Source organism: Echinops telfairi, unplaced genomic scaffold (assembly GCF_000313985.2).
Source record: "Echinops telfairi isolate 266 unplaced genomic scaffold, ASM31398v2 ScPeMD7_7;HRSCAF=31, whole genome shotgun sequence".
Classification (NCBI taxonomy): Eukaryota; Metazoa; Chordata; class Mammalia; order Afrosoricida; family Tenrecidae; genus Echinops; species Echinops telfairi.
This window is the reverse complement of record NW_022103904.1, coordinates 25,642,849-25,659,321: the sequence shown is the minus strand read 5'-3', so window position 1 is coordinate 25,659,321 and position 16,473 is coordinate 25,642,849. Positions and strand designations below refer to the sequence as shown.

Below are 16,473 nucleotides of genomic sequence, written 5' to 3'. Positions count from 1 at the left end.
AAATGCCCTTTGCCTCCTAGCTCTTTCCTCTATTTCCTTTTACTTTCCTCTTGTCCCACTATCATGCTCAGCCTTCATTTAGGTTACAGTAATTCCTCTTGGTTACATTACCCTTGATCATACCCTACCAGGTCTCCTACACCCTCCTCACCAATTTGGATCACTTGTCGTTCCCTTCTTTTTATCTTTTATAAAGGTAAAAGATGTCCTAGGGAAAAGCTGCATAGATCAGGGCTGTCACCTGAGTAAGAGTGTTGTATCCCACCCTAACCCCTTATAACTGATTGGCAGATCTCATGGTGGGCGGGACAGGGGCAATGATGATCATGCCATTATAATACTGCCAAACCATTGAGAATCACAATCCAGCCAAGTGGACACATATTCTGGATGGATATAATTTAATTCACGACAAGGGCGCCGGCCAGGAGATCTTTGTAAGTTACCGTAGTAGAGCTCTGTGCTAGAAACTTGAAGAAAACTGCTTTGCAGGAAGCTGATGCACAGAATTTCTGGGCCTGGCCAAGTGGAGGCATGCATTGTCCCCCCCTATGTCTACATCCTGGAGATCTGGGGAGTGGGACTGGAGGACAATTATCTGAGCCCAAAGGTTACCAGCAGCAATATATTTTAGCGTGAGTACTCAGTATAATTATATATCTCTTTGCATGCTCACTGAAGACCTTCTCCTGATTAAAGGAGTAAGCGGAGGCTGGACCCTGCCTGACAGAGGCGTGTGACGTTTTATCATGCCCTTACCTTGAAATTGACATTAACTTGCAGAAACTAGTTAGCACCAGATCAAGTATGTAACCTTCATAGTTTATTGCCTTTATAACAGAAATGCCATGAAGATGTTATAGCATTATTTCACTAATTCTTAGAAATCATTGATTGTAATAATCACCATCAACGAAAGTATCGATGTATTTTTGTACACTCTGGTACTCAAGTTACAAAGGATTTGAGGCACCTTACAGAAAAGCATAAAGAAATTAAATGATGGGAAGAGAAATGAAGTGAAAGGACACAAAGTGCATGTTGTAAAAACTATGCAGTGTTCCTGCTCTGAGCTTCAGAACAGGGGAGACAGTCGTTCACGAAACACACAAATCGCTTGCTCAGAAAAGCAGGGGGGTTGTTTTGTTGTTTTGGGTATTGCAGTCAGAGAGAAATTTCCATTTTGGGCTTATAAAGAGGGAATTGTGTGGTGTGAACAATGTCGTCAACAACTTCCTGGCAGCATTAATGTTCCCGACGGCCATGGATTTCTAAGGACACTTATTTCTTGCCTCATTTTCATCCAGGACCATTAAACCAACACACAGTTCAGTAAGCAAAGCTCTGCCAAGAGCTAGACTAGTGTCTAACAGCTCTCTGCCACTCGGACTTAATACTGGAACAGGTTTTGCAGTCACTTATCTAAGGAGCCCAGGGTTCCTAAGCATGTTGGGTAGGTGGTTGCTTGCTCACCAGAAGGTCAATGGTTCAAATCCATCAATGGCTCCACAGGAGAAAGATGTGTTGATCTGCTTCTGTAATGATTACAGCCTTGGAAACCCGATGGGGGTTTTCACTATGTCCTGTGGGGTCACTATGTGTCAAAATCGACTTGTTGGCACTGGGCTTGGGGTTTTGTCTAAAGCAGCAGCCTTGGCTGGGCAATGGCTCAGTACCAAACTGGTAATCAAAAGGCCCGCCGTTTGAGCCCAGCAGTTGTTTTGAGAGGGACAGACCTGGCGATCTGCTCCTTAAAGTGTACGGCATAGGAACCCTGTGGGCAGTTCTGCTCTGTCGTACAGGGTCACCGTGAGTCAAAACCAACTTGGCAGCACCCAACAGTAATCTAAGGAAAGGGCTGCCCATCCCTCCAGCAATCCTTTCGAATGATGTCTTTCACCCAAGTGTTTGATAGGTACCGCGGGGCAGAGAATTTGATGAGGTCCTGACAGGTTGATATTTTGCATTACTAATTCAGTCTAAGCTCTCACTACTGACAAAGGGAGGGCTCTCTCAACTGCCAACCTAATTGCTTCCTCTTCATAGACACCTACAGCCTTTATTACAGGTGCCCTGCCACCTTGTCTCTGTCTCACTTAAAAGCCAAATAACAAACACTAGGCAGATTTTAATGCAAAAGAGTATTGCTCTTTTAGTAAGGAGGTTGAGCTTTAGGGAGATTTCTGTGGTACCAATAAAAATCTCATCCATCCAATTTAATCAAGCACCTACTGTGCGCCAGGCAGAGGTCACTGGAGAGTGCAAATGGTTAACACACTTGGCTGCTAACAGCATAGTTGGAAGTGCCCCTAGAGGCACTTCATTGACTTCTGAAAACCCCGTGGAACACAGTGACACTCCGGGGTTGCTGTGAGTCAGGATCCCCTTGACACCACTGGGTTCAATTGGTTATGCACCAGGAGCCATGCTGAGTATTGGGGTCATTGTGTGCCCTGTTGCTTTCCTTTCTGCTAATAGCAGCTGCAAATTCTCCTGTGACCTCATTGTCCAGTGGAGACACAAGTAGAGGAGTAACCAAATATTCTAACACTTGGAGATTCTGGGGGAGTCTACAAAGGCCTGGAAACTAGATACCCCAGAAGAAGGAAATACATCTGCTTCTAAAAAATTTCGAGGATATCCTCCCCTTACATTTCATTTTGAGCCCGACCGGCACAGTGGTCAGAGCACTCAGCTTCTAGCCAACAGATCGACAGTTTGGATCCACCAGCCGCTCCATGGGAGAAAGACGTTGCAGTCGGCTTCCTGAAAGATTTACCGCCTTGGAAGGCTGTGGGGCAGTGCTGCCCCACACTATATACACGGATGGTAGGTGCAGAATCAACTCGAAAGCAATGGGTTTGCGTGTGGTTATTTTCACTAGCAGTTTGACTAAAAGTTTCTTTGTATGCCTTTCCGTTCTCATCAGATATAGGAAATTGAGTGTAAAAGGTATGTTTTACTTCATTGTTTCAGATTTCGAGATCCAGAGTGAAAATGGGGAGAGCTCTCATCAAGACATGTTCGAGGAAGTTGAATCACATGAGGTCTTCTCAGAAATGCCTGAAGAGGATGACGTTCAGCAATGTGCCTGGGGTGGTGACTTTGAGAGAGACTATGGCTCTAGGAGGCCCCAGGGCAATGCCCCGGGGGAGGACCACGTGGACATGGCATCCCAGGGCAGAGAAGCTGGACAGCTTATAGGCCTTCAGGGCACTTACCTGGGTGAGAAGCCCTATGAATGTCCCCAGTGTGGGAAAACCTTCAGCCGGAAATCCCATCTCATCACACACGAGCGCACCCACACAGGAGAGAAATACTACAAATGTGACGAATGCGGAAAGAGCTTTAGTGACGGTTCCAACTTCAGTAGGCACCAAACGACTCACACTGGGGAGAAGCCTTATAAATGCAGGGACTGTGGAAAAAGCTTTAGCAGGAGTGCCAACCTTATAACCCACCAGAGGATCCACACAGGAGAGAAACCCTTTCAGTGCGCCGAGTGCGGCAAGAGTTTCAGCAGGAGCCCCAACCTCATTGCTCATCAGCGAACCCACACAGGGGAGAAGCCGTACTCATGCCCCGAGTGTGGGAAGAGCTTTGGCAATCGGTCCAGCCTTAATACACATCAGGGAATCCACACTGGAGAAAAGCCCTATGAATGTAAAGAATGTGGCGAAAGCTTTAGTTACAACTCCAACCTGATTAGACACCAGAGGATCCACACAGGAGAGAAGCCGTACAAGTGCACAGACTGTGGGCAGAGGTTCAGTCAGAGCTCCGCTCTCATCACTCACCGGAGAACTCACACGGGAGAAAAGCCCTATCAGTGCAGCGAGTGTGGGAAAAGCTTCAGCCGCAGCTCCAACCTGGCCACACACCGAAGAACCCACATGGTGGAGAAGCCCTATAAGTGTGGGGAGTGTGGGAAGAGCTTCAGCCAGAGCTCTAGTCTGATCGCACACCAGGGGATGCACACAGGAGAGAAGCCCTACGAGTGCCTGACATGTGGGGAGAGCTTCAGCTGGAGCTCCAACCTGATTAAGCACCAGCGGATCCACACGGGCGAGAAACCCTATCAGTGTGGCGAGTGTGGGAAGTGCTTCAGCCAGCGCTCCCAGCTAGTGGTGCACCAGCGGACCCACACAGGCGAGAAGCCCTACAAATGCCTCATGTGCGGAAAAAGCTTCAGCCGGGGCTCCATTCTGGTTATGCACCAGCGAGCCCACCTGGGAGACAAGCCCTACCGGTGTCCTGAGTGTGGGAAAGGCTTTAGCTGGAACTCCGTTCTCATTATACACCAGCGAATCCACACAGGAGAGAAGCCCTACAAGTGCCCCGAGTGTGGCAAAGGCTTCAGCAATAGCTCCAACTTTATTACGCATCAGAGGACTCACTTGAAAGAGAAACTTTGCTGAAATCGCCAAAAGAAACATTGGGGCAGTGGGAGGTGACTGGGGGTTGGGGGGTGGCTGACCAAGGTGAGGGAATTGACACAACTCCCCAAATGGGTCCTTAACACAAGGGTGTCTGGTGTCTTGTTACATAGAGCCCTCCTTCCACAGTCCTCTTTGGGAATTTTTGCCAGAAATGACACCCCTGCATATCCTTGTTCCTAAGATCCCGCCCTCTTTCGTGGTCAAAGGTAAACCCCATGGAGAGGAAAGAGCAAAGCACAGGCACAGCGGCTGGAAGAGCTGGGCCTTATCTGTTACACTGAATTACCCGATTGGCTCACTCTTTCCTGATTGCCTGTCTCCCCCTGGTAAAATGTGGAATGGATTCTCTCTGCAGAGTAGAAGATAGCCCTGGCTCCCATCATGGGCTGAGTCTTCAGAGACACTAGAAAGAGCGCTGGTAGTTCTGGTGGTTCTGTCACGACTCTGCTGGGCAAAGAGGTCCCTTCACCACAGCTGCGTAACGTTCCAGGGACCCCTCCCGAGTCAGAGCCAGCCTTCCTGGGTTTGATGTCCTGGGCTTTAATAGCAAGTCAAGATAGAGGACCTTCTCAAATTCTGTGCCATCCACAAGAAGGTGAAGCCCCTCTCTACTTCCACAGGGTGTCAGGAGCAGAGACATAACGGAGCACAGCCCAGAACCAATGTCTCCTTTGATGAGTCGGACAGAAGGGTCTAAACTCAGAAGAGGTGTCTGCTTTTGCTTCAGCTTGCCATCCTGTGGGAAGTCCTGCACTCGGCAGGGTGGGCTTGTGTCTCTGCCCCCACAGATATGTAACCCCATAGCCATTTTTACAGTACTCTATGCCCTTATTTCCCTCTTCTTATATGTATATTTTTATATATGCAGATCTAGAATTCTGTCTGTATATGAAGAACATTATTTTAAAGGAAGTGCTACTTTTGAGGCTACATCTTCTGTCCCCTGGAGAGCACTGGGCTTGAGTCAGGAGTTTGTCCTACAAACTTCACCCTTGTTTTTTGGGGGAATGCCACCATGCCACTGGGGCTTTGTGTTGGGGGTCCTTGAGTGTCCAGACATTGAGGCTCGGGGTATGATAGCAGGTGAAGGGGTTTACTGTAAGGGAAGGAGAGAGTAGTTAGGTTGCTGAGAAACAAACCACCTTCTGCACGTGGGGCTGGTGCTCAGAAAGGGTCCTCGTTCGTTCGTAAGGGAAGGATGCTTAACATTGCTTAATAAAATGGAGTCCCATTCTTGTGAATTTGGCTTTTAACGTGTGTTAAAACATCTTGAACTTCCCCATCCCACTCCACCTACCTCCTGCCCCTGGCTGGAAGTGGCCCAAAACTTTCAAGAAGGGACAATCAGGCTTCAACCTCAGCTTGGCCCTGGGCTACACCTCAGCTGAACTATTTTACCCTGTGACTTCCTTTACTGCTCTCTCCAAATCTACACAATGGCCTGCTAGCCTTTGGCCATTCTCAGACTCAGGCTCACCTTGCCTCCTCATAGCCCCTTGAGTCCTCCAGGCTTGGCTCCCTGCTTAGCCTCCTGCTCCCCAGGCAACAAATGTGTCTATATAACACCCTCACTGCCTCCTCCAGGCTCAGCCTAGAGAAGTGCTTGTGCTTTTCAATTTACTCGTCATATCTATACAGCTTAACCTCCACTTCTCCAGGAGCAGGGCCTTGCTCTATCAACCTTTTTGACTTCCTTGATTTCCAGCCTTTTTATATCCTAGCTGTCCCTGCAATCCAAACACCTGTTTAAGTGGTCCTCAAACTGGGCATGTTCCAAACTCAGCCCCACCTGCCACCTGTTGTATCTATTGTCTTTGTGAGCTGCAGCGCCCGGTTCCACCCAACCCAGAAACCCAAGAGTCCTTCAAATTCCTTCCTCTCTTATACCCAGGCTACTAACTGCAAGGCCAGTAGTTTGAAACTACCAAACCATGCCCTGTGGCGGCCCTTCTGACATTTCAAACTTTTCCATAATGTTAAGGAAAACTAACAGGTTGCAGTTAGTGTCACATAATGTCTATATGCACTGGCTTTGGTGGACTCACCCCATTGCATTGATCACTTTCTTGTGGAGGTTTTGCCCTATCAAGGTTCGGCCCCTACTTGTACCCCAGTGTTCACAAGAGCCCAAAGGTGGAAACTGTCCATCAACAGACGAGTGGATGAACACAACGCAGAGCAAGGAGCGCCTGTTTATGCACAAGGTGAGCTACTGTGGAGAATCTTACACACTGTGTTTAAAAAAACTAGTTTTGCAAATTTAGCAGCCTGATTTACAGATACTTTAAAAAACAATCTATATATACAACAGACTTTTAATATGTACATGTCTCTCTACTCATAACACACATAAAAATGAAATCATGTCAAGAGTGAAACCAGGCAGTATTTCAGCATATTGATACAAACAAGATATTCTCCTGAAGACAAGCTGTTAAGTTAGTCACAAGCTCATTAGGTAAGGCAATGGTTTCTGTAACCTGTACCTGAACATGTAACTGTCCGTCAAGTAGCTTTGAGTACATTATTTCTAACCTTCCCAACACCATGCAAAGTCGTTATTCCAATCCTCATTTTACAGGTTAGGGAATGGGTTCAGAAGGGCTAGTGACTTGCCTAAGTGTCAACAAACAGCTGGTAACAGGAACATCTGGTCACTGGGTCCTGGCTAACACAGCTGCTGCTCCTCGTCGCAGGGGCCCGTGCTAGCAGGAGGCTTGGAGGTCCACCCAGTCCCACACATGCAAAGAGGCATCACTTGCGGCTGACAGCAGAGTCCTCGGTTTGCAGGGGTGCCAGAGGTGGGTGGTGACCAGTGGAGTGGGGTCCAGCTCATTTGCACCTAGGAAGATGTGACCTCTGTGTGTGAAGAGAGGTTCGACTTGGTTCTCCACTTCACCCCAAGATGTGACATCATAGACCTGGATTGTTCCATCAAAACCTGAGGAAAAACACAGGAAAGAGAGGACTGAGATGGCATCCCTCACATTTGTAGTTTTCTCTACAATTGAAAACAACAGCTTGAGCCCTCACTTCCTATACAACAAGGAAAAGGTGTAACAATGGTCGTGCCAAAAAAAATCACTGCGCACAGACTAGTTAGGAAGTGGAAACATAGTGGAGGTCGAAGCCGTCAGAAACCTTTCCGAAGCAAGTGTCTTTGCCCCTATGTGCTTCCCACGCTGTAAGTGAAGCTACATTATTGCGTGTTGTGCTACTCACAGCAAGATGGTCAGGAACTAGTCGTGTGATGCCCAGAAGGACCAAACACCCCACCCTAATTTAGACTTGCTGGTGCTACAAACAAACTTGCAAGACAATTAAGTGGAAATTACTCTTTAAGAAACCAACCAACCTGGTACAGATAAGAGCTGGAAATACAGGGAATCCAGGACAGATAAACCCCTCAGGACCAATTATGAGAGTAGCCACACCAGGAGGGGAAGGAGAAGGTAGGGGGAAAAAGGGGGAACCAATCCTAGTGACCTACCTATAACCCCCTCCCAAGGGATGCAAAACAGAAAAGTGGATGAAGAGAGACATCGGACAGTGTAAGACATGAAAAAATAATAATTTATAAACGATCAAGGGCTCGCGGGGAGGGAAGGGGAAAAAATGAAGAGCTGATACCAAGGGCTCAAGTAGAAAGAATGTTTTGAGAATGAGGATGGCAACAAATGTACAAATGGATTGTGATAAAGTTGTATGAGCCCCCAACAAATTAAAAAACAAAAACAACCAGACAAAACCACCATAGGGTATAGGATAAGGTGACCAGATTTTAACATTGGTAAAGCAGGACACCATTGATAAAACTCATATCCTGGCAAAATAGCCACATGGCAGCCGAAAACCGTATACCCTAGCTTGTGCATTCTTTCCAAAAACCAGGACTTTTAAAAATGCTGCGGGACGCAGGAAAAATTGTTAAAAATCGGGACTGTCCTGCCAAAAGCGGGACGTCTGGTCACCTTAGTATAGGATGAAAAATCACATACAAGATGCCTGCCTCAAAGGCCAAGCGGAGGGCATGGAGCATCGGCCCCAAATGTTGAACTATGAGTCTATTGGGCGTGTGACTCTGACATTACAGGTTAACAGTGAACACCTGCTATGCAGCTACAGTATGCCAGACCCAGGACGAATCCTAGACACATGAGAGCTTTTAATCCTCACAAATGTATGAAATGGGGAAAAACACCCTGTTGTTGTCAAGTGCAATTCCAACTCAGCAGCCTTCTGACAGTAGAACTGCCCCATCGGGATTTCTAAGGCTGCCAATCTTTAAGGAAGCAGACTGCTGCTTCTCTGTCTTGCAGACTGGCTGGTGGGTCTAACCACCGACATTTCTGTTAGCAGCTGAGCGCGTAATCACAGCACTACCAGGGCTCTTTTTTTTGAATGAAGTAGATATTCTTTCCTGTAGGAAACAAAGGCGGAAGAGACCTCATCTTCTCTGTTTGCTCCAAATTCCAACCCCCACTTCCCTGGTCCCTCCGAGCAGACGGCCTTATGGAAAAAAGTCCAAACTCACTGCTACTGAGTCAATTCTGACTCACAGCAACCCTATAGAACTGCCCCACTGCATTTCTTTTTTATTATTAATAAATCATTTTCCATACTTCCCTTATATTGAGCTGACATATACAAATATTGTCATCAACAATTTCAAAACATTATCTTTCTTCTTGAGCCCCTTGAGATCATTTCTTCTTGTTCCCCTCCACCCTCGCAAACCCTTAATATATTATGTATTGTTACTTGTACATATCTTACACTGCCCCTTCTATCCCTTCATCTACAATCCTGGTATCTGTCCCCCTTGAGGGGGGTTATTTTGTCACTGTTGCTATCAGTCCTCCCTTCCCCCCACCTTCCCTTCCCCTCCTGAAGTCCTGACTACCGTTACTGTTTCTGAGGGGTTTGTCTATCCTGAGTTCCGTAAATTGAAAACTCTCGTCTACACCAATGTATGTATACCAGACTAGCTGGGTTTGCGAGTTATGACAGATCATAATAGTGGGGGAGGAAGGATTAAGGACCTAGAGAAGTTGTGCCCCCTGGATGTATCTTCTCCTCCTTGGGGGCCCTCTGGACTGGATCCATTGTATTTCTAAAGCTATAAGTCTTTTACATTTTTTAAAATCAAAATTTACTGGAGCAGAAGGCTCTATCTTTCTCCTCTGGAGCAGCTGGTGGTTTCAAACTGCTGAACTTGCGGTTCGCAGCCCAACAAGTAATCCACCATGCCACCACGGCTTCTCACAGGGAGGCATCAAAAAGTTCACAGAAAAATTCCATTTTTCCACACACTTTTGGGAGTCCCCTTGTATCTCCTGTTAGGGGAAACACACCTATAGGGAGTTTCACCCTCCACTGTCCCCACTGCTCTCTTCCTGTGACAAAGAGGCCACCCCTCCACCTGAGCCTTGTTCTCTCTGCCTTTCTGGATTCCTCACCAACCATCAGTTAATTCTTGCTCTTTCAAGCATTCTTTCAACGCCTGCCTCAGCAGAATCTTTCCACTGACTTTTAGATGCCCTCATTAAACTATAAATTCACTACCACTGAGTCGATTCCAACTCACAGCGATCCTACAGGACAAGAGTGGAACTGCCCCTATGTGTTGCCGAGATGATAACTCTTTAGGGGAGCAGAACACCTCGCCTCTATCCCTCAGAGTGGCTAATGGTTTCAGACTATTGACCATGTAGTAAGCAGCCCAACTGGAACCCACTATGCCGCCAGGGCTCCTCACTGCACTAGACAGCATCAGACCAACTCAGGAACTAGATTAATTCAACGTAAAAAGGAAGTCGAGTGAGAAGCACCCCCCTCAGACCAGCCTCTGGAGTGGGAAAGGCTTGCTGCACACATGTGTACTTGTGGTGGTCAGGCTGGGAAAGATGCCAGCGCTAAGGAGCCACACTGTCGAAACCTTAACATCTGGGGCCAGATTGGCTCCTATGAAGATGTGACCTCTGGAGTAAAGACAGGCTCTAAAGGGTGCCCCACTTCAGCCCAAGACAACATCATAGATCTGGATTCTTCCATCCCAACCTGGCGATTCCCTCCTGAACCCCCTCCAGTCCCTAAAAGAACACACAACAAGCAGAATGCTCTGCTCAGCAGTACCTGAAATGGCGAAGCAATTGTCCAGGACTGGAGCCCACGTCACTCGCAGCAGCTCTGGGTCCGGGCTGGGTGTGGAGACGGGGCACTGCACTGAGCTCACAGGGTGGCAGAGGTCCCGGGAGTCAAGGAGACAGAGCTGGCCATTTGAGCCAAGGCTGGCAATGCTAGAGCCACAGCCCTGGCCTCTGGCCCTGACCGCTGCACACCACCTCCCTCCACCAGCCCCTGGGCTGGGGCCAAGGTTCTCAGATGGTGCCCACTTCTGGCGAATGTCAACCAGTCCCAGCCGGCCAGAGGTGCAGCAGAAGGCAAAGGTGTCTGCATCCAGGACCTGCAGGCTACTCAGCACCTCACTGTCACCAACACCTGGGAGAGAGGGAAAGGAGACAGAACTGGGAATCTGGCAGGGCTGACTAGTTGCAAGCCCTTCTCTCTGTGGAACCTGCCACAAAATTTCAGGCCAAATGAATACTTCTCCCCAATTAACTGTGTACTTAGCTAGCTGGGTGCCAGCCCCTGGCAGGGCCTCCCTCCAGCCCTTGGTGGGAGTCCTTAAGGCCAGGGCGTGCCTCTCAGTCATGCTCTTGCCCGGGGATCTGGCCCAGAGGCCTGAGCTAGGTGTCCAAGGGGCCTCTGCTAGGCGAGACGGCAGATGCTGGCTGCAGTACCTGAGGTGTATATGGTCTTCTGGGATTCCAAGTCTGTAATCCTCAGACTTCGGAGCCTCTCCCCGTGGAGGACTCCAGGGGCTCCCGCGGAAAAGACAGCCATCCTCGGGCAGAGACTGCCCTCTTCCTCATGCCCAGCAATAGTGCTGACGGCTTTAATGACATCTGCAGGGGACAGGAAAGAAGCTCGAATCCAGAATTCGAACAAAGGTTGGAAATGTGACATGGTGAAGGCCAACCGGTGGGCCACCTCCAGCCTTACATTCAGAGGGTTGAGGAGAAAAGGGGCAGACAGGCAGCAAGAGAGGATGTTGAGATGTAATCACCCTGACTTATATATACTGAAATTCTGAAACGGTCAGAAGCACTGTAATTTCCTTCTGATTTGTCTTCTTAACCCTCCTGACAAGGGGCAATAATGAATCACAGCAGTCATCTCTAACCCCCACCCACACTTCCAGTTTGTAGTTTATGGAGAACAAATAAAGGAGGAGAACAGAACACCCTGGTGATGTCACTCTCACCCTAAGGGAAACACAGTAGATAGACAGCTGATGAAGGGGCTTTAGTGGCCCAGCGGTTAAGCTCTCAGTTGCTAAAGGAAAGGATGGTGATTCAAAGCCATGTGGGAAAAAGAGAGCAGTTTGTGACCTCAAGATTTACAGCCTTGGAAACGTTGCCTTGTGACATTTGCTGAAGCCATCTATCTCAGTCGGGAAGCCTAGCAGGTATAGGCTAAAATGTAGACCAGACAAGAAAACCCAGGCCTTTTTCCACACTGAAGGGAAGCAAATGTACTGGGGCTCGAGTGGAATCCAATCTGGGTTTTGGCTCTGCCTGCGTGGTTGGCAGGCAGGTTTTGGCTGTGTGTTCTTAAGGCTTCTCATTCATCAGTGTAGAACAAGTCACCTGTTAGTACAAGTTCCTTTCAGGGAGGCTTGTGTTTCCCAGGTCATATTTATATATGCACACACATATATATTTTGCTCCTGGAGGATGCGTGTTATCTGGTGGAGCATGCACATTTTAAGAATTCAAAGCGCTAGGAAAACACCGGCATTCAGAGGGTGGTGGACAGGACAAGGAACATTAAATGGCATTGTCCAGCTAGTACAAACTGCCCTCCAGATACTTCACATGCTGGCGGGCACGAAGGCTGCAGGCTAACACCAGATGTGCTTCCTCCTGCCTTGCTGCATGAACTCACTGCCTTCACCGCAAGGAGCTGCAGAGGTTCAGGCAGAGATGAGTGCAGCCCTTCAGCACCAGAGTGTGCCTTAGAGGAGCCAATGCGGCTGTGATTCACACCAGCCCCTGGCACTTGCCTGATTCTCTTGGGCCACACTTAGTGGCTCCCTCTTCCCTTCCCAGACTCTGAGGAGCCTGGGGCAGATCCCCCCAAGGTCCTGGGGCTCTGAGCCAAAGGATGGTTCCCTAGTGAGAGGGGTGCCGCCAGGGGCAATCAAGCACAAGTCCTTAAAGATTCAGTGGAAAACAAATGCTTTATAAAGCCCTTTTGACTGAAGAGTTACTTTTCAATCAAAGCAAGGGTGGGAAGAAATCCAGGTTTTCTTCTCCTACTCTCTAAACTCAGTGGCAACTGCCTTTCCTAGGAAATCCACATCAGATTTACCACTGAGAAGAGACACTACTTTAAAATCAAAGCAAAAGACACAGTGAGGCACCCCCAAGGACTTAGAAGCAAGAAAGGCATGCTGCCTCTCAAGGTTAAACCTGCATCATCTGGCTCACAGCAGAAGTAAGCAAAGGCACGTGAGGGGACCAGAACGTTGCTCCCAGACCTGGGCAGACGTATGATGAGGCCTAGAGAGGTGAGGCCTGCTGGGTGTGCTCCTCCGCCAAGGAGTCAAAGAAAACACTGGCCTCTCCAGTCAAGAGGAAGCAACACCAACCAACTGAAGCTTGAAGTTAAGAGGAAGTGGCCGGTAGCATTCAACTTAGACCTTCACACACTATACTCATCTAACCTGGTGGCTTCTAGAGCCCCCAGAGCCAAGGAAAGATCCCGGGCAACACCATCCTCAGGACGGCCAGCACCTGGGCAGCACAAGTTTTATACTTCCTGTGTAAGACGTGTTATAAAAACGCAGTGTCAGTGGTCTTGGTGGCATTGTGGGTTGGGTGCTGGACTGCTAACCCCAAGGCCCACTAGTTCAACCCACTAGCTGTTCCCAGGAGAAAGGTCAGGTGGTTTGCTCTCCTAAAAACTTCTGTGGTAACCTCTAAGCCGATTCGTCTAGTTCCAGTGATAGTGTGCATGCATGCTGTGATTAAACAGGGGTCCTCAAACTATGGCCCGCGGACCACATGCGGCCCGCCCAGGACATTTATGCGGTCCACCGGGTATTTCTGCCCCATTTTGTATTTTACTTTAAAATAAGATATGTGCAGTGTGCATAGGAATTTGTTCATAGTTTTTTTTTTAAACTATAGTCCGGCCCTCCAACGGGTCTGAGGGACAGTGAACTGGCTCCCTGTTTAAAAAGCTTGAGGACCCCTAGATTAGACCATGTCTTCTGTAAGCAAAGAGGAAGCTGGCCATCAGGACCTGCAGCCTTTCATTTTTAGCGACACTTGTTTCTTTGTACAGTTATACAATTGCGTTCCATTTTATACAAGGGTTTTTCTAAGGAGAGTGCTTGCCCCTATAAACAGACTAGATTTGTTCTACAGGTGCTGATAAAAATCAGGGTTCTGAGAGAGCAAACTCAGGGCGTTGGAAAATTCAAAAAGGTAATAGTGTTCTGCTTGTAGCTTACTATGCTAACAGCTGGCCAGCCTGCCCCAGGCTCTGAATTATTCTGCACTAATGTTCACAGGCAGGTGGCTCTTTAACTCCCTTGGGCCATTCATTTCTACAGGCTGGACTATGGGTTTTATCTGGCACCTGGTACCTGTCTCACTTAGGACCAAAAGGATCTGCAAGCGGTGTTAGAGTAATTAATAGGAGTTTTCTTCCATTCATCTTTAAACTACTACTATCCTACCTAGCCCATTTTTATGTGAATGCAAACAACTGCACTTTACTAACTTAAAGGTAGACCTGGGGACGGGGGCGGGGTGGCGGGGTGGTGCGGGAATGATAGTCTTTTCAATAAATGGTGTGTGTGTGGGGGGGAGGGACCACAATGGATATTTGCATGCAGAAAAAAAAATCAACTTAGCTCCTTACCACACACCATCACAATGAACTCATTAAAACAAAAGCCTGACCTCATCAAAATGCTTTAAGGGCACCAGTAAGAGCATAAACTGGCAAGCAAAAGAATGGGAAACAGGACTGGCCACAAATCTGGTACACTGTAACTAGAACATGCAAGACTCTCTCAACTCAGGACGAGAGACCACCCGTTAAAAAGGGCAAATGATCCAAAGAGACATTATGACTAATACGCTGTGAAAAGATACTCAACATCATGAGTCGCCGTCGTTGTTAGGGGCCCCGAAATCCAGTTCTGACCCATTGACACCACAGAAAACACTGCCAGGCCGCGTCACCCTCACAACTGTTCCTATGCTGGAGCTCACTGCTGCAGCCCGCTGTAGTCTCTCACCTTGAGGGCCTTCCACGAGGCAGTAGGGAAATGTGACAATGGTTTCTGACTCGCCCTACCCAATGTTCCACGGAACAAAGCCCTGCGGGCCTGGCCGGGCCAGTCTCAACACTAGTTAATGCCGAGCTCATCTCTGCAGTCCCTGTGCAGTCAGTCCATCTCACTGAGGCCTCCTCCTTTCGCTGGCTCTGTCTTACCAAGCATGCTTTCCTTCTCCAGTGACTGGAGTACCAATGGCCTTAAGAACAGTTGTTTCTGTCGGCAAGCATGTGGAGGAAGGGGAACTCTCGTACACTGCTGCTGGGAAAGGAAAGGGGGGCAGCTACTTTAGAAAGCAGTTGGGCAGTTTCTTCTAAAAAGCAAACAAATTTACCATATGACTCAGAAATTCCACTAGTAGACTCTACCTAAGAGAAATGAAAGCACATGTCCACATTAATACATTTCTGATAGTAGCCACAAAGTGGATCGATCGATCAGGGGAGTGGAAAAGTGGATAGACAAAATCTATACCAGGAGTCTTCAAACTTTTTAAACAGGGGGCCAATTCACTGTCCCTCAGACCTGTTGGAGGGCTGGACTATAGTTTTAAAAAAACCTATGAACAAATTCCTATGCACACTGCACATATCTTATTTTGAAGTAAAAAAACAAAATGGAGCAAAAACACCCAGCAGCCTGGATAAATATCCTTGTTGGGCCGCATGTGGCCCGTGGGCTGTAGTTTGAGGACCCCTGATCTATACAATGGAAAGAAAAGTAACAAACCACTGATACATGCTCTGAAGTGTGACCTCAAAAACATTATGCTAAGCCACAGAAGGCAGGCACCAGTGATTACATTAATTCATTAATATAAAATGTTCAGAAAAGGTAGCTCTACAGAGACAGAGTAAAGGTTGCCTGGGACAAGAGGTAGGAATGAATAGAAGTTAGCAGAAAATGGGCATGATGGATCTGATAGGGCTATGAAAATGTTCTAAAGCTTGCATGGCTGCACAAGTTGTAAAAAAAATTTTTTTTAATCACTGGCTTGATAAACACTTGAAATAGGTGACATGTGACATCTACAACGCAGAACAAAAACCACAACTACAATTAAGTGAAACAACCAACCAGATCGACAGCATACAAGTGACAAGTCAGAAAACAGGCAAGCCCACAGGGCCAGTGACCTGAAAAGCAAATGAGCACAAGCCCTGCCTCTCTGTAGCCCTGTAGGTTGGGGAGATGCCAATGGCTGCTGGCCAATCTGTGGGCAGCTGCCCAGTAAGGCGGCACGGGGACTGAGACTAAGGGTCACACAAGCAGAGAAGCAGTCCAAGAGCCTGTGCTTCAGAGGCCCACCTGCATGCTTGCCAACAAGCTCTACCAGGAGGAGGAAGGGGGGAGGACTAAGACAAGCGAGGGGCTGGGTGACAAAGGCCACACACCATGTGTTAGTCTGGGTTGACTAGAGAAACAAATCCATGGAGACACATATGTGTATAAGAAAGAGATTTATATACAAGAGCAACTGAACATGGAGAAAACATTCCAGCCCAGTCCAGATTAAGGCCATAAATCCGATATTAGCCCATTTGTCTGACACCAATCTATAAAGTCCTCTTCAGACTCACGAAACACATGCAATGATGCTGAATGTAGAAGATCACA

General features: G+C 47.9%; 2 protein-coding genes across 2 annotated transcripts in view; one reads left to right on the top strand and one right to left on the bottom strand.

Annotated features, from left to right (window-relative positions):
* The window catches only part of ZSCAN2 (zinc finger and SCAN domain containing 2), a 24,697-nt gene extending 19,017 nt beyond the window's left edge, over positions 1-5,680 (top strand). Inside the window, exon 3 of the mRNA XM_004708211.2 lies at positions 2,977-5,680. Within this exon, the coding sequence (XP_004708268.1) occupies positions 2,977-4,418 (1,442 nt within the window). The 3' untranslated portion in view covers positions 4,419-5,680. The remainder of the gene's footprint in view (positions 1-2,976) is intronic.
* A 1,056-nt stretch (positions 5,681-6,736) lies between these two features.
* Positions 6,737-16,473, bottom strand: part of WDR73 (WD repeat domain 73) — a 14,836-nt gene continuing 5,099 nt past the window's right edge. The window contains exons 6-8 of the mRNA XM_004708210.2: positions 11,243-11,407; positions 10,575-10,940; positions 6,737-7,380 (exon numbers count right to left, since the gene is read on the bottom strand). Of these exons, the coding sequence (XP_004708267.1) occupies positions 7,145-7,380; positions 10,575-10,940; positions 11,243-11,407 (767 nt within the window). The 3' untranslated portion in view covers positions 6,737-7,144. The remainder of the gene's footprint in view (positions 7,381-10,574; positions 10,941-11,242; positions 11,408-16,473) is intronic.